Source organism: Macaca thibetana, chromosome 1 (assembly GCF_024542745.1).
Source record: "Macaca thibetana thibetana isolate TM-01 chromosome 1, ASM2454274v1, whole genome shotgun sequence".
NCBI classification, from domain to species: Eukaryota; Metazoa; Chordata; class Mammalia; order Primates; family Cercopithecidae; genus Macaca; species Macaca thibetana.
The window spans coordinates 34,848,190-34,875,053 of record NC_065578.1 but is presented as its reverse complement, the minus strand read 5'-3'; the positions used below and the strand labels follow the sequence as shown (position 1 = coordinate 34,875,053).

The 26,864-nt window shown below is 42.0% G+C and overlaps 2 protein-coding genes across 4 annotated transcripts in view; one reads left to right on the top strand and one right to left on the bottom strand.

Annotated features, from left to right (window-relative positions):
- The window catches only part of PSMB2 (proteasome 20S subunit beta 2), a 623,524-nt gene that overhangs the window by 370,246 nt on the left and 226,414 nt on the right, over positions 1-26,864 (top strand). The window lies entirely within an intron of this gene.
- Positions 1-26,864, bottom strand: part of LOC126959080 (protein argonaute-4) — a 53,031-nt gene that overhangs the window by 17,651 nt on the left and 8,516 nt on the right. For all 3 annotated transcript variants that reach the window (XM_050798049.1, XM_050798053.1, XM_050798052.1), the window contains exons 2-15: positions 26,154-26,319; positions 18,631-18,751; positions 16,130-16,311; positions 15,808-15,944; positions 15,563-15,697; positions 14,784-14,871; positions 10,459-10,606; positions 10,102-10,221; positions 9,848-9,976; positions 9,460-9,593; positions 7,868-8,052; positions 6,106-6,265; positions 429-744; positions 159-293 (exon numbers count right to left, since the gene is read on the bottom strand). In XM_050798049.1, the coding sequence (XP_050654006.1) occupies positions 159-293; positions 429-744; positions 6,106-6,265; positions 7,868-8,052; positions 9,460-9,593; positions 9,848-9,976; positions 10,102-10,221; positions 10,459-10,606; positions 14,784-14,871; positions 15,563-15,697; positions 15,808-15,944; positions 16,130-16,311; positions 18,631-18,751; positions 26,154-26,319 (2,156 nt within the window). The remainder of the gene's footprint in view (positions 1-158; positions 294-428; positions 745-6,105; positions 6,266-7,867; positions 8,053-9,459; positions 9,594-9,847; positions 9,977-10,101; positions 10,222-10,458; positions 10,607-14,783; positions 14,872-15,562; positions 15,698-15,807; positions 15,945-16,129; positions 16,312-18,630; positions 18,752-26,153; positions 26,320-26,864) is intronic.

Genomic DNA, 26,864 nt, shown 5'->3' with positions numbered 1-26,864 from the left:
TTGGTCATCTAAACCCAACTGCAGTTATTGTATTTTTTAAATTATTATCAGGCATTTCTGCTTTTAAGAAAAAAATTGTATTAAAATGGCATATATAAGTATATATATAATCACTTGCCAGAGCCTCAGATAACAAAGCTTATACTGTATCTTCTTACCCTTTCTGTTTTATCTGCACAGAAGAGTCGTGTGTGATGTCTTTTTTGCACCACAATATATGTTATTCCTGGCCGGTAATCTTCTTCCAAGCTAATACATGCCTTTCGAATTGCTATTAGTTCTGGCCAAGCTACCTAGAAGACAGAAATGGAATTATGTTTAATTGAGAATTTGCCTAGTATCTCTCAGATCTACCCAGAATGGCAGATGAGAGGAATCTCCCTCAGACTTCTAGGGGTCCCGAAGGGCAATAGGGGTAATAAGAGTACCTGCTTCATTTGTCCCTCAGATACCCCTCCACGGTAATAGATGATCCGAGTGGGTTTGAAACGTGTGGATTTGTAGAACTGAATCAGCAGCTCTCGAACCATGTTAGTCAGGTCCTGGATGACCTCTTGACTGTAGAGGAGCTCTTGGGAGATCTCCTGCCGGGAAGTCTGCACCCGAACGGTGGCACAATACCGGCTGGGGTGGCCATCCATACTGCCAACCACAGCAGCAATGGAAGGCTTCTTCCCATCCCCTGCTGGGGGGTGTGTGACATCTGCTCCCAGGAAGATGACAGGCTGCTGGAACACCGAGGGCCTGCTCAGATTTAAGGAGATGTTGCCACTCAGACATATAAATGAAAATGTTTGAGTTTAGCAAGATTATATCACCAGATATAATCAGATATAACCTTATAAGAGAGAACAAAGACTTAAGCCCATTGGGAAAGAACACTACGGACCACTGAATATTGATGTCACCCGGTACAGTGACTCTGGACTGACTGAAGAAGTGAGCATGGCTCTTCTATAAGAGTAGGAAGAGAAGATTGAAAAAATAGGACCTAGGCTGGGCACCGTGGCTCATACTTATAATCTCAGCACTTTGGAAGGCCAAGCAGGAAGGACTGCTTAAGCCCAGAAGTTCAAGGCCAGCCTGGGCAACATATCAAGACCCAGGTCTCTATAAAAAATAAGAAAGCCCAGCGTGGCAACACCTGTCTGTAGTCCCAGTTACTTGGGAGGCTGAGGCAGAAAAATCATTTAAGGCCAGGAGTTTGAGGCTGCAGTAAGTTATGTACTATATACTCCACTGTACTGTGTCACATCACTGTACTACAGCCTGGGTGACAGAGCAAGACCTTGTCTTTAAAAAAAGAAAAAAGGCCGGGCGCGGTGGCTCACGCCTGTAATCCCAGCACTTTGGGAGGCTGAGGCAGGAGGATCACCTGAGGTCAGGAGTTGGAGACCAGCCTGGCTAACATGGAGAAACCCTGTCTCTACTAAAAAATACAAAAATGAGCCAGGTGTGGTGGTGTGTGCCTGTAATCCCAGCTACTCGGAAGGTGGAGGCAGGAGAATCACTTGAACCGGGAAGGTGGAGGTTGCAGTGAGCTGAGATCACACCACTGCACTCTAGCCTGGGTGACAGAGTAACACTCTGTCTCAAAAAAAAAAAAAAAAAAAAAATTAGCCAGGCATAGTGGCGCTCACCTGTAATCCCAGCTACTTGGAAGGCTGAGGCGGGAAAATCACTTGAACCCAGGAGGTGGAGGTTGCAGTGAGCCAGGATCACACCACTACACTCCAGCCTGGGTGACAAAGTAAGACTCCACCTCAAAACAAAACAAAACAATATCCTTTTTTATTTTTTTTTTTGAGACAGGGTCTCACTCTGTTGCCCAGGCTGGAGTGCAGTGGCATGATCTCAGCTCACTGCAGCCTCAACCTCCCGGACTCAGGTGATTCTCCCACTTCAGCCTCCCAGGTAACTGGGATAAATTCTTTTTTTTTTTTTTTTGAAACGGAGTCTCGCTCTGTCGCCCAGGCTGAAGTGCAGTGGCCAGATCTCAGCTCACTGCAAGCTCCGCCTCCCGGGTTCACGCCATTCTCCTGCCTCAGCCTCCCGAGTAGCTAGGACTACAGGCGCCCGCCACCTCGCCCGGCTAGTTTTTTTTTTTTGTATTTTTAGTAGAGATGGGGTTTCACCGTGTTAGCCAGGATGGTCTCGATCTCCTGACCTCGTGATCCACCCGTCTCGGCCTCCCAAAGTGCTGGGATTACAGGCTTGAGCCACCGCGCCCGGCCAACTGGGATAAATTCTTAAAGGTAGGATTTGGGACTGTGAGTGTTAATTCTTCAAGTGTAATTTAAGAGGCATCCCATACTTGACAATCTCATATAACAGGTACTAAAGGTGAGGTCCCATGGGAGAAGAGGCTGTGTCCCATTTATCTCTCTATTATCACAGAACATAAGCCTGGCACAGAGAAGTTAATAACAGTGGACATATATAGGCAACATACATATACATAACAGCTTACATATAAAATGTATCAGCCACTATGCTAAGCACTTCACATGTGTTAACTCATTTAGTCCTTACGATTTTATGAGGGTGGTACAATTATTATCTCAATTTTTCCAGATAAAAAATAAGACATAAGAGAATAAAGAATGTTCCCAAGATCACACAGCTAGGAGTGGAAAAGCTGGAATCCCAACCCAAGAAGTCTAACGCCAAAGTATGCACTCTAAGCCACTACACTATATTGTCTCAAATGTTTGGGGTAAAATTTTTTTTTTTTTTTTTGAGACGGAGTCTCGCTCTGTCGCCCAGGCTGGAGTGCAGTGGCGCGATCTCGGCTCACTGCAAGCTCCGCCTCCCAGGTTCACACCATTCTCCTGCCTCAGCCTCCTGAGTAGCTGGGACTACAGGTGCCCGCCACCGCACCCGGCTAATTTTTTGTATTTTTAGTAGAGACGGGGTTTCACCGTGGTCTCGATCTCCTGACCTTGTGATCCACCCGCCTCGGCCTCCCAAAGTGCTGGGATTACAGGTGTGAGCCACCGCGCCCGGCCTGTTTGGGGTAAAATTAAATGAAGACAGACTTTAGGTTAACTTCCCCTATGTCCCATATATCTCATCACTAATGTTTAAGGAGGGATTTATTTACCTAGAAGTTTCATTCAAGGACAAAAATGAAAACTGTGTTGGGAGGCTGAGTGGGTGGATTGCTTGAGCTCAGGAGTTTGAGACCAATGTGGGCAACATGGAGAAACCTCGTCTGTACCAAAAATACAAAAAATAAGCTGGGCATGGTGGTACACGCCTGTGGTCCCAGCTAGCTGGGAGGCTGAGGTGGGAAGATTGCTTGAGCCCGGGAGGCAGAGTTTGCAGTGAGCCAAGATTGTGCCACTGCACTCCAGCCTGGGTGACAAGGTGAGACCCTGTCTCAAAAAAATAAATAAATAAATAAGAAACAAGAAATCAATTAATCAAGTTGACAAAATATGATAAGATTAAATTTTAAAAAAAGAAAGAATTGTGATATGATTGTATAAGAGCAAGGCACTCAATTTCATCTTCAAGTATGGCAATGACTAACACCACAGCCCCAAATTTAACTCTTCAAATCACTTTCACACATAGGATTTCACAGAGAAACAACACTTTCAAGTTAACAAGGCAGATATTATCTTGATAGATAAGGAACTGAGGCCCAGAGATACTAGAAATTCACATGAGTAACAATGCTCAAATCTCCCAATTTCCAGCCAACATATCCCTGTCTTGCCTTGGTGTTTGTTTACTCTAGAGTCAATCTGACAAACTCAAATTTAAACAAACAAACAAACAAAACCTATGAAGGGAGGGGCAGACAGGGTTTCTTAAAAGAACATAAAAAGATTGATTCAACTCAGTCCTATTAACATTTTCTGTTCATCAAAAAGCCACTGTTGACCAGGCATGGTGGCTCACACCTATAAATCCAACACTTTGAGAGGCCGAGGTAGAAGGATCGCTTAAGCCTAGGAGTTCAAGACCAGCCTGGACAACATAGCAAGACCTCATCTCTAAAAAAAATTTAAGGCCAGGCATAGTGGCTCATGCCTATAATCCCAGCACTTTGGGAGGCCAAGGTGGGCCGATCACTTGAGGTCAGGAGTTCAAGACCACCAGCCTGGCCAACAAGGTAAAGCCCTGTCTCTACTAAAAATACAAAAATTAGCCAGGTATGGTGGTATACGCCTGTAATTCCAGCTACTTGGGAGGCTGAGGCACGAGAATTGTTTGAACCCAGGAGGCGGAGGTTGCAGTGAGCCAAGATTGCATCACTGTACTCCAGCCTGGGTGACAGAGCAAGACTCTGTCTCAATAAATAAATAAATAAATAAATAAATAAATAAATAAATAGGCAGGCATGGTGGCACATTCCTGTAGTCCCAGCTACTCAGGAGACTAAAGTGGGAGAATCGCTTGAGCTGGGGAGATGGAGGCTGCAGTGAGTCATGATTGCCTTACTGTGCTCCAGCCTGGGTGACAGAGTGAGATCTTGTCTTAAAAAGAAAAAACAGAAAACCCACAATGTATGAGAGTGAAAAGGCAAAACACAGACTAGGACAAGATAATCTGCCTATCCTGTTTGCCTATAGGATATCTGTATCTTGTGAAGGACCAGAAATCACAAAGAACTACTACAAATTAATAAAAAAGACTCACAACCCAATATAAAAAAATGAGCAAAGGACTGAACAGGTCCATTATAAAAGAAGATGTTCAGGCTAGGCATGGTGGCTCATGCCTGTAATCCCAGCACTTTGGGAGGCTGAGGCAGGAGGATTGTTTGAGCTCAAGAGTTCTAGACCAGCCTGGGCAACAGGACAAAACCCTATCTCTACAAAAAATAAAAACATTAGCTGAGCATGGTGGTATGAGCCTGTAGTCCCAGCTACGTGGGAGGCTGGGGTGGGAGGATCAGTTGAAGGCCAGGAGTTTGAGTCTTCAGTGAGCCATGATCACATCACTGCACTCCAGCCTGGAAGACAGATACCTTGTACCAGAAAACAAAACAGGCCAGGTGCGGTGGCTTACGCCTGTAATCTCAGCACTTTGGGAGGCTGAGGCAGGCGGATCACTTGAGGTCAGGAGTTCGTGTCCAGTCTGGCCAACATGGTGAAACCCTGTCTCTACTAAAAATACAAAAAAAGTAGTGGGGCATGGTAGTGTGCACCTGTAATCCTAGCTACTCAAGAAGCTGAGGTGGGAGCATTGGTTGAACCTGGGAGGTGGAGGCTGCAGTGAGCCAAGATCATGCCACTGCACTCCAGCCTGAGTGACAGAGTGAGACTCCATCTCAAAACAAAACGAAACAAAAAAAACAAGTGAAGATGTCCAAATGGCTAATGAGCATATGGAAATGTGCTTAACATCATTACTCATCAAGGGAATACAAATTAAAACTATAATGAGATACTATTATCCCCAACCAAAATGGCTAAAATTAAAAGGACTGATACTACCAAGTGTTGGTAAGAATATAGAGCAACTAGAACTCTCAGTGTAAGTGTAAACTGGTACAACCACTTTGGAAAACTATTTGACTATATCTATTAATAGTAAACATATGTATTCTCTGTAACTCAGTAATTACACTCCTGGAATTCCACACAAGAGAAAGAGTATTTCAGTTCACCAAAAATGTAGAATTGTATAATGAATGTATGAAAATATCCATCAATAGTAGAATAAATTAAAATTGTGTGGTTTATTCATGTAATGAAATAATACACAACAATGAAAAAGAATAAACTACTCCTAAGTGCAACAACACAAATGAATCTCACAGACATAATGTTGAGCAAAAGAAGACCGACACAAAATAGTACATACTGTATGATTCCATTTATATGAAGCTCAAAAATGGGCAAAAGTAATCTAGATAACTGATAGACATCAGAATGGTGGTCACTTGTGGGGGTTATCTATTTGGAGGGGCCATAAGGAAGTCTGATGGGGTGCTGGAAATGTTCTATATCTTTATTTGGGTGTTGGGTATATGGGTGCATATATATATACAAGAGAAAAGGTAATCTAGATGCATATATATTTGTGTTTTCCTGTAAATTATGTAAGTTAGATCTTAAACAAAAGTGGGGAAAGCATTCAGAATCTTACCTTTGATGAGGCACAAGCACATTGTTAATTCCTCCAAGTTTTGCATTTATCTTCAGGCAAAGATTGGAAAGGGTTTGAGGTGAGGTCTTCACTACATTTTTTACTTGGACACACTGTGTGGCCATACCTAGAAGGGTATCTCCAACACGTTTCACCTCCGCTACAAAAATAATTTATTAATTTTAACATGTTTAAATGGTCTCTTAATTACTAAAAGCAAAAGGAAAAAAACCCCACACATTAACTTTATAACCTACTATATACTGTACACTGTGCTAGATGCTTCTCATGTATCTTCCTTTTATCTGCTAAACCCCCAGGGCAATTTTTCCCCGTGTTTGGATAGGCCCTCCCTTCTCTCCTTTTTTCCCTCCTGCAGGCCCTGCAGCCAGCCTGCTTCCTTTATTCTCTGTACTGCCTGCCATGACTTGCTCAGCTCCTTGATGCGCCTCTTCCCACATGACTGATTTAGCAAAAGAATCAATCTTCCCAGCTCCTCCCTCTCAGTACACACACCGGCCCTTTGAATTTTATTTTATTTTGTTTTTTTTGCTTTTTATTTTTCTTTCTCTAAGTACTAGAGATAACTGTAGAGAGAAGGTTAAAGACATTTTATAAAGTTTAAAACTGGGGCCAGGCACAGTGGTTCACACCTGTAATCCCAGCACTTTGGGAGGCCAAGGCGGGTGAATCACTTGAGATCAGCAGTTCAAGACCAGCCTGGCCAACATGGTGAAACCCCATCTCTACTAAAAATACAAAAATTAGCTGGGTGTGGTGGCATGCGCCTGTAGTTCCAGCTACTTGGGGGGCTGAGGCAGGAGAATCACTTGAACCCAAGAGGCAGAGGCTGCAGTTAGTCAAGATCGTGCCACTGCAATACAGCCTGGATGACAGAGCAGGACGCTGCCTCAAAAAAAAAAAAAAAAAAGTTTAAAACTGGCTGGGCGTGCTGGCCCATGCCTGTAATCCCAACGCTTTGGGAAGCCAAGGCAGGTGGATGGCTTGAGCCCAGGAGTTCAAGACCATCCTGGGCAACATGACAAAACCCTGTCTCTACAAAAAATACAAAAAGTAGCTAGGCGTGGTGGTGGGCACCTGTACTCCCAGCTACTTGGGAGCCTGAGATGGGAGAATCACTTGAGCCCGGGATTTTGAGGCTGAGATAAGTGGTGATCATGACACCGCACTCCAGCCTGGGTGACAGAGCTGAGATCCTGTCTCAACAACAATAATAGTTCCTACATCCCTTACTTAAATGATAGCCAAAATAACTTTGTATCATTCTTCTTATAATAGATACAAACTAAGCAAATCCTCTTCTGGAAGTGGCACTCTTCCTCACTCTCATATTCCTAAGTGCTTTTCACCAAATATTTCCAGTTCTCTCAGCTTCCAGGACTATGGTAGTATCACACTACATTCTCAACCCCCATCCCCACTGCTCCCACGCAAGTTGGGTAAGGCCATATGGCTGGTTGTGGCCAAGGAGTTGCAGAGAGAAAAAAGAATGTGTGGCCAGCAACACTCTAAATAGCAGCTGCTCTGCCAAGCTGGGTCCCCAAGTGGAGATGACATGATGACACAGAGCAGAGGCGGCAGTCTACCTTCAGTGGATGCATAACAGGAGCAAGAAACAAATCTTTGTTGTTGTGAACCACTGAGAGTTTAAGGTTTGTGACTGCAGCATAACCTAGCTTATCCTGACTGTTGTATCTACTGCTTGAAATCATCCCTCATTCAGCATTAAAAGGGTCCATACCATATACTGGTGTCTTTCCAGGCAGGATAACCACTATTAGCTGTAGGCCCACATAAGTCATTTTCAGATGTTTAAACATAGGCTCCACACTGTCTGCACCTTGTGCATACTTGCAGAAACATGGCTGACCCTGGATGGGCATTCCTGCATCCTTAGAGATTTTACGCAGTTGGTCAGTGAAACTCCTGTTAAAATAGAACCAGTAGCATAGTTTTTTCGTTTCAGAGTACATTTCTAGCATTCATTTTCCTCTGAAATACTTCCTTTAGTTTTGTAAATTCTTAGCCAAATTTAGAAATGAACAAATAAATAAAAATCTTTAACTGGTTGCCGAAAATGGACTGGCAATTGCAATTAAACTTGTGATTTAAGTTGCAATTAAACAGAAAAGAACTTGTATTACTAAGCTATCAGATTATCAATTGAAATTTTTAAATAATTATGCCCAGCTGAACTAGAATAGCACTACTGTTTAAAGATCTTTTAAACATTCAAATCAAGAATTCCAGACTGAAGAAAAGCAGGGTCAAAATTTCAGGTAACATTCATTTTGGTAAGCCTGGTACAGAAATAGCTGGGTAAGCCTGTACTCAACTGAGAACACAGAAACATGCTGTTACAAAATCAGTGTATTTAGCACTACATTCAAACTTGGAACAGATTTGGTTCAATAAAAATGTCAAAAGAAATTATCACTTAAAAAAAGCGAAATTCACTTTGAAGTTTTAAATTTTAGATTTAAGAAGTTACTTCAATCTATGTATAAAGCTTTCAGAACATTCCTTTGGTGCATTTGCCAATATTTTGTAGAATGCCTTTCTTTCACTCTAGTTCCCTTTTCTTAAATTTTTTTCACTCTTCTCACTTTTTTTTTTTTTTTTTGAGATGGAGTCTTGCTCTGTCTCCAGGCTGGAGTGCAGTGGCGAGATCTCGGCTCACTGCAACCTCTGCCTCCTGGATTCAAGCGATTCCCCTGCCTCAGCCTCCCCAGTAGCTGGGACTACAGGCGCACACCACCATGCCTGGATAATTTTTTGTATTTTAGTAGAGACGGGGTTTCACCACATTGGCCAGGATGGTCTTGATCTCCTGACCTCATGATCTGCCCACCTCGGCCTCCCAAAGTGCTGGGATCACAGGTGTGAGCCACTGCGCCCGGCCACTAACTACTACTTTTATATAGATAGCTGCATCTGTAAGATGTGAACCTACTCTTACCTAGAGACCTTGTGATAAAACAAGCTCATTAGTAAATTTTAATGATTAAAACTAAGGTAGTTTTTAATTTTAGCTGAAAAGATACAATTAATACCAAAGGAAGCTTCAATAAGAACTCAAGAATTTGCCAACCAACATTGCCTCCGCCTTGTTACTCAAATATTTTTGCTCTATATGTAAGGAAGCTGAGTCAGATTCTTAATGTAATTCCCAAGTTTGCAAATTACTATAATACAAGGTCTTTTTCGTATAGCCAGATGGTGTCACTATGGGAGTCAAGGATTTAGTGCCAGTGTACACAGCACATTCACATAAAGACAGTATTTTCATATCTGGAAGGGATATTACTAAGCTGAAAATATGAAGATACTCACTTTAGTAAATCTTCCCTACATTGTTTCTGAGGTGCAAAACAAGCAACTGCCCAAACTTTAATTTCAATGCCAGCATAAAACTGCTTTCCTCGCATGTCCCAGACACCCTGGTTGGGTGTGGCTACTGTTTTATTCTTTGAAAAAAAAAAAAAAAAGAAGAAGAAGAAGAAGAAGAAACAAAAGAAAAGAGAAAAGACATTACAATCTAAGGCCATTTTACTGTTGATGAGTGAATAAACAAAATTCTATTAGGTATGAGCCAGAATACAAAAGGCAATAATGAATAAAACTATGGGTAAATTTAGTAGTGGCAGAGTAGAAAAACCTTGGATGATTCTCTTTTTGACTGGTTGTGGAAGAAGCTTGCTGAATAAAATAAAAAGCTTACCCGGCCTCCATATTGCAGCATTGGTGCTGGAAGTACCCTGCCTGTGAGCTCTGTCATTTCATTGTGGACAACAATACCAAATTCTTTAAGGTATGGATCAGGTCCACCCACCATACTGTTGCTCTTCACCTAAAGAACAGGAAAGCCTGCATATATAAAAACCAGAGAGTAACTGTGTCCCAGGAGGAGTTTTCTATTCTTTTGTTTCTTGTTATCTCAAAGCTAGCTCATCTTGAAGACCATGCCTTACTGACCAGTCTACTGATCTCTTCCTGTCTGTCAGGAGCAGATCTTGCTGTAGCTTTGATCATTGTGGAAGTCTGATTGTCTGTGAGCTTCTTGATACATCGCTGTCCTGCCACTATATTACAGACCTGCCAAGAGACAAAAAGAGATTGGTTTGTGTAAAGGGTTCTACATCTTAAACCTTTGCTAAACCGTATCTTACGTCCTCCATTTCCAAAAAAATTAAAATTTGGTTATATAGTGAAATCATTTGCCAAAAATATTTTAGAAATTAACACTAAATTTCACCACTAGTTTAGAACTCTACTTAAAAATATATACTCATTCAAGAGATCAGCAAATTGGCAAAAGAAAATTTAACTTACCTCAAGTGGCAAGTATGTATGCTTTTGTTCTTGTCCCACTTGGAGACAGGGAAGATGTGGGTATTTCAGCTGCAGACTATACTTTTGCTTAAAATATTGAGCTACTGTACATTCCATAGCTTGACCGTTTTCTAGCTGCAAAGGAAAACTATAGGAGAGAATGTCTTTTTTAGAATATTTCTTCAAGTTCTTTCTTTTCTTCTATTTTCTTTTTCTTTCTCTGTTTTTTTTGTTTGTTTGTTTTTGGGTTTTATTTTTTTTTTTGAGACAGAGCCTTACTCTGTCGCCCAGGCTGGAGTGCACGGCATGATCTCAGCTCACTGCAACCTCCACCTCCCAGGTTCAATGGATTCTCGTGCCTCACCTTCCCAAGCAGCTGGGATTACAGGCATGTGCTACCATGCCCAGCTAATTTTTGTATTTTTAGTAGAGATGGGGTTTCACCACATTGTCCAGGCTGGTCTCGAACTCCTGACCTCACGTAATCCACCCACCTCGGCCTCCCAAAGTGCTGGGATTACAGGCGTGAGCCACTATGCCCAGCCAAATTCTTTCTTTTCTGTTGTTTTTTTTTTTTTTTTTGAGACGGAGTCTCGCTCTGTCGCCCAGGCTGCAGTGCAGTGACCGGATCGCAGCTCACTGCAAGCTCCGCCTCCCGGGTTTACGCCATTCTCCTGCCTCAGCCTCCCGAGTAGCTGGGACTACAGGCGCCCGCCACCTCGCCCGGCTAGTTTTTCGTATTTTCAGTAGAGACGGGGTTTCACCGTGTTAGCCAGGATGGTCTCGATCTCCTGACCTCGTGATCCGCCTGTCTCGGCCTCCCAAAGTGCTGGGATTACAGGCTTGAGCCACCGCGCCCGGCCAAATTCTTTCTTTTCTAAACAATAAACAAACAAAGCCCACTAATAATTCCTACCTTCATCAGTCACGTAAAAAACAAAGGTCAATTTTTTTTTATTTTGAGACAGAGACTCCCTCTGTTGTCCAGGCTGGAGTGCAGTGGCACCATCTTGGTTCACTGCAATCTCCGCCTCCCAGGTTCAAGCGGTTCTCCTGCCTCAGCCTCCCAAGTAGCTGGGATTACAAGTGCATACCACCACCTGTAATTTTTGTATTTTTAGTAGAGACGAGGTTTCACCATGTTGGCCAGGCTGGTCTCGAACTCCTGACCTCAAGTGATCTGCCCACCTCAGCCTCCCAAAGTACTGGGATCACAGGCCTGAGCCACTGTGCCCAGCCAAATTCTATCTTTTCTAAACAATAAACAAACAAAGCCCACTAATAATTCCTACCTTCATCAGTCACTTAAAAAACAAAGGTCGATCTTTTTTTTTTTGAGACAGAGACTCCCTCTGTTTTCCAGGCTGGAGTGCAATGGCACCATCTTGGTTCACTGCAATCTCCGCCTCCCAGGTTCAAGCAGTTCTCCTGCCTCAGCCTCCCGAGTAGCTGGGATTACAGGCGTCTGCCACCTCGCCTGCCACCATGATCAGCTAATTTCTGTATATTTAGTACAGACAGGGTTTCACCATGTTGGCCAGGCTGGTTTTGAACTCCTGACCTCTAGTGATCTGCCTGCCTCGGCCTCCCAAAATGCTGGGATTTAGAGGCATGAGTCACCGTGCCCAGCCTGCTAATCTGCTTTCTTAACTGCCACAGCATTACAAAGTAATGGTGCAGTAAGGGTCATCTATGTGATATTTAAATATATGAGTTATAATCTTTCAGCAAAGATTACATACGTCTATAGGTCTAATTATTCTGACAGGGTTATGTGAAATAATTAAATAATGAAAAGAACAAAATGCTACAATTCTCAACAGTGACTTCATAAGGTTTTGGCAACTTTTTTTTTCTGAGAAAGAAGTTAATGGTATAATATAAATAATACATGAAATACCACTTTACTACTCTTAAGAAATTCATGTAGTGTGTACATGAGGTCATACTGAAGAATTTATTCAAATCAGACTGAAATAATACACTTTATTTCTCCAGAAGCCACCTGAAAATTTCACCTATCTAGACAAAGCCCTCTGGGTGATTTTGATATGCACTAAAGTTTGAAAATTAAGAATCATGAATCTAAAACAAAGTCAGACTAGAATATAAGCAAAAAAAGGTATGTGTGTGGGGGGCTCTGAGTAACCAAAATAATGTAAATGTAGTAAAGTGTATACTGTATATTTAACTCTTTATTTAGAAGAGCCAATATTTATGTTTATGTCAGACATGATCTTGATTACAAGAATAAGATACAGATATAATTTTTAAAGCATTTTCACATATAGGGTCTCACTGAGGCACAGTTTTCAGTAGATTAAAAGTGTTGGGTGATGGGCCGGGCACAGTGGCTCACACCTGTAATCCCGGCACTTTGGGAGGCCAAGGCGGGTGGATTGCCTGAGGTCAGGAGTTCAAGACCAGCCTGGCCAACATAGAGAAACCCCGTCTCTACCAAAAATACAAAAAATTAGCTGGGCATGGTGGCAGGTGCCTGTAATCCCAGCTACTCGGGAGGCTGAGGCAGGAGAATCACTTGAATCCAGGAGGCAGAGGTTCAGAGAGCAGAGATCGCGACACTGCACCCCATGCCGGGCAACAAGAGCAAAACTCCATCTCAAAAAAAAAAAAAAGCCAAAAAAAAACAAGAAGTGTTGGATGATTAGGAAAATGAGATTGGGGAAATGGAAAAGAGTATGCTGCTGGAAGATGCCATAGACACCAACAGCTATAAGAAGTGACAGCTACCTACAAAGGGAGCGAGAGAAATCCACACAAAACACAAAGCAATAGATGTCTTCTCCCAGTCTGGCAACAAAGTGGGACCCCATTCCTATTAAAAATACAAAAATTAGCCAGGTGTGGTAGCACATGCCTGTAGTCCCAGATACTCAGGAGGCTGAGGTAGGAGGATTGCTTGAGCCCAGGAAGTTGCAGCTGCAGTGGGCCATGATGGTGGCAAGCACTATATATATACGTGAGTGCGTATTTTTTTTAGAAGATACTTATATATATATAAAATGTCTTATCATATATTTTATTTATTTATATATATATATATATATGTCTTCTCCTGATAGCCTTATATGATATCTAGGCCTTAATAGATCTTTTGGGCCATGTATTAAGAATTACAACAGTAGGCTGGGTATGCTGGTTCACACCTGTAGTACCAGTACTGTGGGAGGCCAAGACAGGCAAACCATTTGAGCCCAGGAATTCAAGACCAGACTGGGCAACATAGCGAAACCCCACCTCTACAAAAAAAATTAGGCGAGTGTGGTGGTGCACACCTGTAATCCCACTACTTGGAAGTCTGAGGTGGGAGGTTCACTTGAGCCTAGGAGGCGACAGAGTGAGATCCTGTCTTCAAAAGAAAAAAAAAAAAAGAATGACAACAATATAATAAAAAAAGCTTATAATAACTCTGCATCATTAAATAAAAACATAGATTAAATAAACATTAATCTATGTTTAACATATTCTACTTAAGAGGTAAATTGAATTAAAGGCAAGGAATATGTTTTATAAATATCTCTACCAAAAATATTCAGAAAATGTTTTAAAACTTTCATGTTAAAATCAAAGATTCTGGTGATCTTGAAAATTTCAGTATGAAATAACCAATTTCTTTCTTTTTTTCTTTTGAGATGGAGTTTCACTCTGTCACCCAGGCTGGAGTGCAATGGCATGATCTCGGCTCACTGCAAACTCCACCTCCCAGGTTCAAGCGATTCTCTTGCCCCAGCTTCCCAAGTAGCTGGGATTACAGGCACCTGCCACCAAGCCTGGCTAATTTTGTAGTTTTTAGCAGAGACAGGGTTTCACCATGTGTTGGCCAGGCTGGTCTTGAACTCCTCACCTCAGGTGATCCACCTGGCTCGGCCTCCCAAAGTGCTGGGATAACAGGTGTGAGCCACCGCGCCCGGCCAAGATAACCAATTTCTTTTCTTTTCTTTTCTTTTTTTTTTTTTTGAGACACAGTCTCGCTCTGTTGCCCAGGCTGGAGTGCAGTGACATGACCTCGGCTCACTGTAACCTCTGCCTCCCAGGTTCAAACAATTCTCTGTCTCAGCCTCCCAAAGGTGCCTGCCACCACACCTGGCCAATTTTTTTTGTATTTTTAGTAGAGACGAGGTTTCACCATCTTGGCCAGGCTGGTCTTGAACTCCTGACCTCGTGATCCACCCACCTCAACCGCTCAAAGTGCTGGGATTACAGGTGTGAGCCACTGCGCCCAGCCAATAACCAATTTCTTAAATGATTACAGTAGCTCCATTACTAAAAATGTAATTGTATTATTTTAGATATGGTTAACGTACGTTTGATGACTGGCTGGCCGTCTAGTCACATTACAAACTCGGTATTTTCGTTTCATCTGTCCACAGTGGGTCACCTCAACTTTGAGACCTGAAATTTTTTTTAAAAGGCAAAACATCAGTTAATTAAAATCATAGTGACAAAAACAGATTCAAATGTTGTCTTCAAAATGTCATGACATTGTACAGGATAAAAATTCCAAGAATATGGGGACAATTTCATCATTATAGGCAAAAAACCTGAGCTAAGCAGAATAAATTAGAACTCAGATGACCTAAGATGCTCAATCTACTTTAGTTTATTATTTCATCCAATAAATATTTATTAAGCATCAACTATGTTCTGACACTTATTTTCAGGTCTGGAGACAGCTTCATGAAGTTTATGTTCTAGTGAGGGAAGCTAACTAATAACAAGTAAAGAAGAAAAGAAATTCCAGAAGGGTAATAAATGAATTTATGTTATTTTATTAAAATGGAAGTTTTTAAGTGGGTAAGGGTAGCATTTACTGAGTGCCTGATATGTGACAGGTACTATGCTAGAAAGCTTTATAAACCTAATTGCATTTAATTCTCACAACAACTCTACAAGGTATATATTATTATCTTTACCTTAGAGATGAATACACTAAGGTTCACAGTGGTTAAGGAACTTGACCAAGGTCCCACTGATAGAACTGATTGGCCTGAGACCGAAGGCCAGGTCTGTGTGACTCCAGAGCACAGGCTCCTTGCAGCATGCTGAGCTGCTTCTCCGAGACTACATTAATGCAAACACTTACCTCTGATTTCTTTGGTAAACTTGACACGCTGGGAGTCTGTTAGAGGTTTGGTCTGTTCATTGATGTTCTGAATGTCTAAAACCTCACACATGAACTCAATGATAGGCTGAGCCCGGTAGAAAGCAGTTGCAGATACTAACAAACAGAGAAGGATGCTTAACTTCAGGTAAAAAGGAAGGGCCAAAACAAACAAACAAACAAAAACCAGCCCAAAGAGTTATTGGATAAAGAGAGTTCCATCCTACCATCAATGTTGAGCATCATATTCCACATGGCAGGTCTCACAGACTGATGAAAACCAAACCAGACCTCCCTTCCCCCTCCCAGAGGGTGGTAGTAACCTTCAGGGGGTGAGAAAAAGGAACGGCCCACTGGGGTGTACCTGAAGAAACAAGAGTTTGCATGTGTCATATTAAACATATGAAAGTACCTTCATTTCACTCTCAACTCTGGGAGCTGAAATCAAATTTGAACTATGACTTACGTAGACATTTTTCAATGGCTCCAGTGCAATCTACCAAAAAAGTCTGACATTTGTAGGAAAATAATCCAAACCAAAGTACTAACCTCATGGAGGGAAGGTGTCTTGTGATAACATCGAGTGCTTGTACTGAGTCATCTGGGACTTCATTCAAGTGCCCAGCCAAAGCTTCTAAAAGCAACTGAAGGCTCACAACTGACACCCACTGAACAGACACTTTAAAGGTTTGGTCTTTACCCTCGCCTGGAAGAGTCACCTCCATATCAACCTAAGGAAAAAAACACATGAATACAAGCATAAATGTTTACAATGGCTGTGGGAAAGATCCCAAGAATATGCAGTATGATATACGCATAAGGATATTTCTTTTAACATTTTTTATAATTGCATAACATTGGAAACAACTTAAGTGTCCATGAGAAGGGGAATAATTTAATATGTAACATTATACAGTAGTGAAAAAACAAGGTAGATGTTACAACATGGATGAACCTTGAAAATATTATGCTAAATAAAACAAGCCAGGTACAAAAAGGCAAATATTTCATGATTCTATTTCTATGAAGTACATTGAATAGTCAAATTTAAAGAGATAGAAAGTAGAACAATGGTTATCAGAGACCAGAGACAGTAGCGTATGGGGAATTATTGTTTAATAGGTACAGAGTTTTTGTTCGGAATGATGAAAAAGTTCTGAAAATGCATAGTGATGATGGATGCACAACAATGTGAATGTACATAATGCAATTAAACTGTAACATAAAATCGTAATTTTTTTTTGAGACAGGGTCCTGCTCTGTCATCCAAGCTGGAGTGTAGTGGTGCAATAATAACTAATTCTAGCCTCAAAGTCCTGGGCTCAAGGGATCCTCCCACATTAGCCTCCTGAGTAGCTGGAACTACAGGTGCATACCACCAGGCCTGGCTAATTAAAACAATTTTTTTTTTTTTTTGTAGAGATGGGTCTCCCTGTGTTGCTCAGGCTGGTCTCAAACTACTGGCCTCAAGCAATCCTCCCACCTTGATCTCCCACAGCACTGGGATTTTTGGCTGGGTGAAGCACTACACCCAGCCAAAAATAGTAAATTTTATATTATATATTATTTTACAACAATAAAAAACAAATTTGAAAAAAATAAGGTAGATATAAATGTATAGAAATGGAAAGATCTTTCAGACATATTGTTAAATGAAAAGCAAATCCTGGAATGACATGCAAAACAGTAAGAATACGCATCAACATATGTATAAATAGCTAATATACATAACATATCTAAAAAGATACATACCAAACTACTATAGTAGTTTCCTTTGAAAAGGAAAATGGAAGTGAGGGTGCAGATAAGTGGGGGAGGCAGTAAATCACAGCATTTCTAGATTGTCTGGATAAGTTTATTATGAGCATATGTTCACACAGTACTTTTCTAATTTAAAAAAATAAACATTTAAAAAAGTATTGTGCTATTATAATCTATCTTCATAAGTGAGTATTATATAGTTTTCTATAATTTACAAAACCCTGTTGTTCAGATTCAGGTAGTTCTTTGTTAAAGCACATGGTTAATGTTAGAAATTATGTAAAGATGACATAATCCACCTAAATCCTAATGCTCATCTCATTTTCAATTATCAGTTAACTGAGACAAGAGAATATGGACAGAATAACAAATCTATCATCACTATAAAAAACAACTCTGGCCGGGTACGGTGGCTCATGACTGTAATCCCAGCACTTTGGGAGGCTGAGACAGTGGATCACCTGGGGTCAGGAGTTTAACACCAGCCTGTTCAACATGGTGAAACCCCATCTGTACTATAAAAAAAAAAAAAAAAAAAAAAAAAAAATTAAGGCCAGGCATGGTGGCTCATGCCTGTAATCCCAGCACTTTGGGAGGCTGAGGTGGGTGGATCACCTGAGGTCAGGAGTTCAAGACCAGCCTGGCCAACATATAGTGAAACCCCCATCTCTACTAATAAAGTACAAAAATGAGCTGGGCGTGCTGGCACACGCCTATAGTCCTAGCTACTTGGGAAGCTGAGGCAGGAGAATCACTTGAACCCAGGAGGTGGAAGTTGCAATGAGCCGAGATTGCGCCACTGCACTCCAGCCTGGGCGATAGAGCAAGGCTCCATCTCTCAAGGAAAAAAATAAAAGAAAAATTAGCCAGGCATGGTGGCACATGCCTGTAATCCCAGTTACTCAGAAGGCTGGGGCAGGAGAATCACGCCTGGGAAGCAGAGGTTTCAGTGAGCAGAGACCAAACCACTGCACTCCAGCCTAGGCAACAGAGCAAGATCCCATCTCAAAAAAAAAAAAAATCTAAGAATTAATGTGTTATTAGAGAAACTTTTCTTTCTGCTCACATACAGATTTTTTAAAATTGATGAATGACAGTTCTACATACTTTTGGGGTACATGTGGTATTTTGATATCTGTATGCAATGTGTAATAATGAAATCAGGGTAATTAGGATATCATCACCTCAAACATTCATCTTTTTTGTGGGTGTTGGGAAGAAAAGGAAACATTTTTGTCATGTATAATTACTACTAAATGAACTAAGTATTTCTTGTTTTTAACACTTACCCTATCCCGTCCGATTGGTAGTGGATGCGCTGTGTACATGTTTCTTTTGCCATCATACCCAGGCTGCCGATCACCAAATATTTGCATCTTGAAGTGCCGCACCATTGTATCTACTACCTCCCTTCACAGTAATGGAGATAATGGCAATTAGCTTTCAGAAATGGTGCACAGTAAGAAAAGCATCATCATACCTTAATCATTTAAATTTGGTTCAGTATTACTTGGAAAAAGTAAGAGTTAAGGTTACAACTGATTCAAGTACTTTAAAAAATAGTTAACTAAAGAAAGGTAGCAACAAGTGAAGAAAAACAACTATAAGATGATATCAGAAGTGGGGAATAAAAGGAAAGCGAGAATAACATTTATAGTATCCTCTCAACCTCCTCTTTCCAAAATCCTCTCCTATGATAAACACAGCCTTATAAGAATAACCTGGCTGGGGCCGGGCGCGGTGGCTCACGCCTGTAATCCCAGCACTTTGGGAGGCCGAGGCGGGCAGATCACGAGGTCAGGAGATTGAGAGCAGCCTGGCTAACACGGTGAAACCCCGTCTCTACTAAAAATACAAAAAATTAGCTGAGCACGGTGGCAGGCGCCTGTAGTCCCAGCTACTCAGGAGGCTGAGGCAGGAGAATGGTGTGAACCCAGGAGGCGGAGCTTGCAATGAGCTGAGATCGCACCACTGCACTCCAGCCTGGGTGACAGAGAGAGACTCCGTCTCAAAGAAAAAAAAAAGTGTAATCCCAGCACTTTGGGAGGCTGACGTGGATGCATCACTTGAGGTCAGGAGTTCGAGACCAGCCTGACCAACACGGTGAAATCCTGTCTCTACTAAAAATACAAAATTAGCTGGGCATGGTGGGTGCCTGTAATCCCAGCTACTCGGGAGGCTGAGGCAGGAGAATCGCTTGAACCTGGGAGGCGGAGGTTGTGGTAAACCAAGATCGTACCATTGCACTCCAGCTTGGTCAACAAGAGCGAAACTCCATCTCAAAAAAAAAAAAAAAGAATAACCCATCTTACATATCTAAGTTTGACACAGAGGTACATCACTGACGATAAGTTTTTCATCAAATCAATATCCTGGCTGGGTGCAGTGGCTCACGCCTGCAATTCCAGCACTTTGGGAGGCTGAGGCGGGTGGATCACTTGAGGTCAGGAGTTCAAGACTAGCCTGGCCAACATGGTGAAATCCAGTCTCAACTTTAAAAAACTACAAAACTTAGCCAGGCATGGTGTAATCCCAGGTACTTGGGAGGCTGAGGCATGACAATCGCTTGAATCCAGGAGGTTGCAGTGAGCCGAGATTGCACCACTGTACTCCAGCCTGGGCAACAGAGTAAAACTCTGTCAAAAAAAAAAAAAAAAAAATCCTTATCCAGGTATATTCATTTTGAGAAAGAGAATCAGCAGGAATTCAAAAATCTGAGGATCAGTAAATCTAAGATCCATGATAAACAAATAAGTCAACCCCTTTGCCTTATGCTAGTGATTTATTGTCTTATTCCAAAGTGCTTATTCCAAGCAGTGTAGACAAGGGAATGTTGTAAAATATTCTCTTTTCAAAATGATTAATATAGCTTCTTTGTTTTTAGAATGAAAGCATTTTTCTCAATCAAGCATCCAGAGCTTTACTTAAGTGTTCTTGCATATATGCCAGATCACACTGTACACAGGCTGTGGAATAAATGCAGCGGCAAAAAAAAATGGTGTATAGCGTTTAAGATATGGACAGACCAGGGTTTGTGAGATTTTTGAATGCTAGAGTCAATGAAAAGTTAGGTGCTTTGACTTAGCAATGTTAGTGAGTTTCATACGTGGGAACACTATCTTAAAAGCCAAAATACATCACAACTAGCTAACACATTTATATTACCACAAACGAAATCTGTGGGAAAGTCATGTTTACGAACCAAATCATGCGACTGAAAAAAACTGATGGAGAGATGTGGTATCGTACAATCTCCATTTTGAAGAGCTAACTTAGGAGCTATACATTTTCACACTAGAAAAGAGTAATTTCTCATCTTACATTTTTTTTTTTTTTTTTTTTTTTTTGAGACGGAGTCTCGCTCTGTCTCCCAGGCTGGAGTGCAGTGGCCGGATCTCAGCTCACTGCAAGCTCCGCCTCCCGGGTTCCCGCCATTCTCCTGCCTCAGCCTCCCGAGTAGCTGGGACTACAGGCGCCGGCCACCTCACCCGGCTAGTTTTTTGTATTTTTTTAGTAGAGACGGGGTTTCACCGTGTTAGCCAGGATGGTCTCGATCTCCCGACCTCGTGATCCGCCCGTCTCGGCCTCCCAAAGTGCTGGGATTACAGGCTTGAGCCACCGTGCCCGGCCTTTTTTTTTTTTTTTTGAGACGGAGTCTCGCTCTGTCGCCCAGGCTGGAGTGCAGTGGCGCAATCTCGGCTCACTGCAAGCTCCGCCTCCCGGATTCACGCCATTCTCCTGCCTCAGCCTCCGGAGTAGCTGGGACTACAGGCGCCCGCCACCTCGCCCGGCTAATTTTTTTGTATTTTTTTTTAGTAGAGACGGGGTTTCACCGTGTTAGCCAGGATGGTCTCGATCTCCTGACCTCGTGATCCACCCGTCTCGGCCTCCCAAAGTGCTGGGATTACAGGCTTGAGCCACCGCGCCCGGCCTCATCTTACATTCTTAAATTACGATCAAAAAGTTTTACAGTAAAGAGCTACTTTCCCCGCTATCCTTAATTAATCTTCACAGCAACCTTGTAAAACAAATAAGAAAATGATTATGGTCCTCATATTAAAGAAAAGAAAAAAAGAAAATTCAGAATGGGTAAGTGACCTGTCCCTGGTCACACAATGGTTAAGTGGCAGAACGGCATGACCTTGGACAAGTCACTTAATCTTTCACATGTCCATTTCTTCATATGTAAAGTTATGATGACAATAATAATATCACTTCCCTTAAAAAGTGGTTGTCTTGATTGAGCAAATACACAGAGTATTTATTTATTTATACAGTGTTAGGTATAACACATAGAGTATTTAGAACAGTGCTTGTCCTACAATAAGCCTATTTACTCTGATCTGCTCATGGATATCATTCCAAGAATTGTCTTCTCTCCTAAATCATCAAATTTTTCCTCTTTACTGGATTATTCCCTTCAGCATACAAACATGCTCTAATTTCTCTCATCTTAAAAAAAAAATCAAACTTTCTTGGGCCAGGTGTGGTGGCTCACACCTGTAATCCGAGCACTTTGGGAGGCCGAGGCAGACAGATCAATTGAGGTCAAGAGTTCGAGACAAGCCTGACGAACATGGTGAAACCCCGTCTCTACTAAAAATATAAAAATTAGCCAGGTGTGGGGGTGCATGCCTGTAAACCCAGCTACTTGGGAGGCTGAGACAAGGGAATCAGTTGAACCCCAGAGGTGGAGGTTTCAGTGAGTCAAGATCATGCCACTGCATTCCACCCGGGTGACAGAGTGAGACTCCATCTCAAAAAAAAAAAAAAAAAAAAAAAAAAAAAAAAAAAAAATTAAACTTTCTTAACCTCGGTTTCTCCTCACGTGAACATTCTATTTCTATTTCTGTGCTCCCTTTTGTATCAAAATCCCTTGAAGGAGTTGTCTGTAATTCCTCTTCCCCTTTCTCCCTTGAACTTTCTCAAGTAAGGCTTTTTCTCTACCATACTACTCTTATCAATGTCCTCCAGTGGGCTCCATATAGCTAAATTCAATGCTCTTTGAACATTAGAAAATCCATCCTTCCAACTTAAAACGTCTTCTTCCTTTGCCTCCAGAGCACCACTCCCCTGGTTTTCTCCTAGTCCAGTGGTCTCTCCATGCCAATCTTCCTGCTGATACTTCCTCATTGCCTTTAATCTTTAAGTTAAATTTTTAAATATTGGAGTGCCTCAAGACCCAGCGTAGGAGCCTTATTTTCTCCACCCACCTTCACTTTCAACATAATCTCATGAAGTCTCATGGCTTTATCACCAATAAGCTCATGATTCTCAAATGTTTGTCTCCAGCCTGGATCTGTTCCCTGAATCCAACCTTAATACTGTATTCAACCTCCTCCTTTTTTTTTTTTTTAGACTCAGTCTCACTCTGTCATCTGGGCTGGAGTGTAGTGGTACAACATGGCACACTGCAGCCTCGACCCCTGGGATCAGGTGATCCACTTGCCTCAGCCCCGAGTAGGTGGGACTACAGGCATGTGCCACCGTACCCAGCTAATTTTTTTTTTTTTTTTTGGAGACAGAGTCTCACTTTGTCATCCAGGCTAATGTGCGGTGGCACAATCTCAGCTCACTGCAACCTCCACCTCCCAGGTTCAAGTGATTCTTCTGCCTTAGCCTCCTGAGTAGCTGGGACTACAGGCACGCACCACCACATCCAGCTAATTTTTGTATCATTAGTAGGGATGGGGTTTCACCATATTGGCCAGGCTGGTCTCGATCTCCTGACCTCATGATCCACCCACCTCGGCCTCCCAAAGCGCTGGGATTACAAGTGTGAGCCACCGCGCCCAGCTTTTTTTTTTTTTTTTTTTTTAAATATAGACAGAGTCTGGCCATGTTGCCTAAGCTTGTTGCAAACTCCTGGCTTCAAGCAATCCTCCCACCTCAACCTCCTAAAGTGCTGGGATTACATGTACGAGCTACCACGCCCGACTTCCACTAGCATGTCTAATAGTCATCTCAACTCTGATGTCCAAAACTCACAGGTCGCCTGATCTGCTACTCCCTGCTTCTGCTTCTCTTGCAGTTTTCCCCATCTAATAAATGACAACTCCTCTTTTTCCACTAGCTCAGGACAAAAACCCTGGAATAAATCACGACTCATTTCTTTCTTTCACACTACATGTTCAATCCATCAGTAAATCTTATTGACACTACTGTGAAAATATTTGCAGGATCTGACCACTTCTCATCACTATCAATTATACTACTCAAGTCTAAAGCACCATTACTCTTCACCTGAATCATTCCAGGTACCTCCTAATTAATTTCCATGCTTTTCACCCTTACTTGCTAGGGTGCAATTTCAGCACAGCATCCAGGGCAATCTATTAAAAATATAAGCTAGTCATGTCTTAGACTTATTTAGTCATGTTGTGGGTTTAGTATTTAAAACTCACTTAACCGGCCGGGCGCGGTGGCTCAAGCCTGTAATCCCAGCACTTTGGGAGGCCGAGACGGGCAGATCACGAGGTCAGGAGTTCGAGACCATCCTGGCTAACACGGTGAAACCCCGTCTCTACTAAAAAATACAAAAAACTAGCCGGGCAAGGTGGCGGGCGCCTGTAGTCCCGGCTACTCGGGAGGCTGAGGCAGGAGAATGGCGTAAAAACCCGGGAGGCAGAGCTTGCAGTGAGCTGAGATCCGGCCACTGCACTCCAGCCTGGGCGACACAGCGAGACTCCGTCTCAAAAAAAAAAAAAAAAAAAAAAAAAACTCACTTAACCAGAGTAAATGACAAAGTGTTATGAATGCCTACAAGCTCTGCATGATAGAGGCCTTCTGAAATTTCTCCAAACTCATCTCCTATCACACTCCCCTACTCACTCACTTGCTCCAGCAATCCAGAATTATCTGCTGTTTCTTTCTTTTTTTTTTTTTTCTTTTTGAGACAGAGTCTCCCTCTGTTGCCCAGGCTGGAATGCAGCAGCACTATCTCCGCTCACTGCAACCTCCGTCTCCCAGATTCAAGTGATTCTCTTGCCTCAGCCTCCCAAGTAGCTGGGATTACAGGCACATGCCACTATGCCTGGCTAATTTTTGTATTTTTAGTAGAAACAGGGTTTCACTATGTTGGCCAGGCTGGTCTCAACCTCCTGACCTCAAGTGATCTGCCCGCCTAAGCCTCCCAAAGTGCTGGGATTACAGGCATGAGCCACCACGCCCGGCCCACTGTTTCTTGAATTCACCAAGCTTCTGACTTTGCCTGGGACACTCTTCATGCAGATATCCCTCACCTCCTCTAGGTCAAATGTCACTTTTCAGTGAGACTTTCCCTAGCTATTTTCATAAATATATACATATACATACATGTGTGTGTATATCTACATATGCATGTATGTGTGTATGTGTATATATATATATACACAAACATATATATTCATTCATATATAAATATCAGTGGCTCATCCTTTCCTCATTTCCTATCTTCCATCTCTACTTTCTTTTTCTTTATTGCATTTATTACCAACTAACAAAGTCTATGTTTTGTTTGCTTCTTCATTTATTTTTGGTCTTCCCCATTAGGATATAAGCTCCTCAAAGGTAGAAAGTTTTACCTGTTTTGCTCATGGTGAATTCCCAGAGCACAGGACAATATCTGGCACAAAAGAAACACTCAATAAAATATCTGTTGAATGGATCAATGTTATCCATTACCACCACTACTACCACTATTGATCTCAGTTACACAATAGCCAATAATGGGTTTACATGAGAATGAACTATACCAGAAAGCCAAATTTTGATCCATAATGAGAAAAATATCAAGTGGCACAAAATATTTCACTTGTCAGAAAAGGCCAATCTTAAAAAAGCAAGAATCTTAGTATCAAACATTGCCTGAATGTCACTGCATAGAAACAGAGAAAAGGAAAGTGGATGTATTCTCAGCACACTGTAAGAATATTTGCTACAGGGCTGTCTTCACACCAGGTAAATTCCTGCTATACAGACCACAATACTTACATCATCTCATCAGGACCACTCTTACATAATGCTAGAAATAACTAGAGCTTCTCTCTGTGCTTAGTTTTCTCAATACTCCAAGATGACTTTTCTGTCTTTCTTTTCCCCCAAGAAAACATCTGCAAGTAATCTTCTGTATTGATATATACCTTTCTCATGCCCAAAACCAACATATAACAATAAAATTTTTGGCCGGGCGCGGTGGCTCAAGCCTGTAATCCCAGCACTTTGGGAGGCCGAGACGGGCGGATCACGAGGTCAGGAGATTAAGACCATCCTGGCTAACACGGTGAAACCCCGTCTCTACTAAAAAATACAAAAAACTAGCCGGGCGAGGTGGCAGGCGCCTGTAGTCCCAGCTACTCGGGAGGCTGAGGCAGGAGAATGGCGTAAACTTGGGCGGCGGAGCTTGCAGTGAGCTGAGATCCGGCCACTGCACTCCAGCTTGGGCGACAGAGCGAGACTCCGTCTCAAAAAAAAAAAAATTAAATTAAATAAAAAAATAAAATTTTGAATTTCCAGATAGTTCTATTTCCCATAGACATTAATGTCTTCACCTATTTCAGTAAATTTTTGCTACCCTTGGTCAATGAAAGAGTGACCTTTCTCTTTCATAATTAAATAAGTGTTTACTGATTGACTAATAATATATATCCAGCACTTTGCTAGAGCCTACAGAGGATAACCAAGTATGGGACAGCAAACCTGCTATTAAGAAACCTATCATCTTAGAGAGTAACAAAGCCTACAGGTTGGATGAATTTAGAGAACAACATGATACATAAATAAATTATCTGCACTTAAAACATACAGAAATCCACTCATTCTTTCTAATCCTTACCTGTTGACTCTACGAGGCCGTTTTTCAGGCTTAATATCCACATCATAGTGATACACATCTATTTTAGGAATCTGAACCTGAAAATGATTGGCTAACAGTCGAATTGGTTTTCCAACAGTTCCAAGGCCAGGACGACGAGGTGGCTGAAACAGGCTAGCCGGAGGTCCTAAAGAGATTGAAAGACATTTGCTGTGCTATCTTTTTTTTTTTTTTTTTTTTTTTTGAGATGGAGTTTCGCTCTTTCACCCAGGGTGGAGTGCAGTGGCTTGATCCTGGCTCACTGCAACCTCTGCCTTCCAGTTTCAAGTGATTCTCCTGCCTCAGCCTCTCGAGTAGCTGGGATTACAGGCGCCTGCCATCAAGCCTAGCTAATTTTTGTATTTTTAGTAGAGACAGGGTTTCATCACATTGGCCAGGCTGGTCTTGAACTCCTGACCTCGTGATCCACCCACCTCGGCCTCCCAAAGTGCTGGGATTACAGGCGTGAGCCACCGTGCCCGGCCTGCTGTGCTATTTATTCTTCCTGTTGATGATTATGATGATGGCTACAATTATTGAGATCTTATTATTCACTGTACACACTCTAAGGAATTTGGGGTGTCTTTTGACCTAAGGTTCTCTAGATTTCTAAATATTTTGCCATGTTGCTATTATTTTTAATATAACGACATCAAAATTAGAATGATGAATTCCTCTCAAGCATAGGCTACA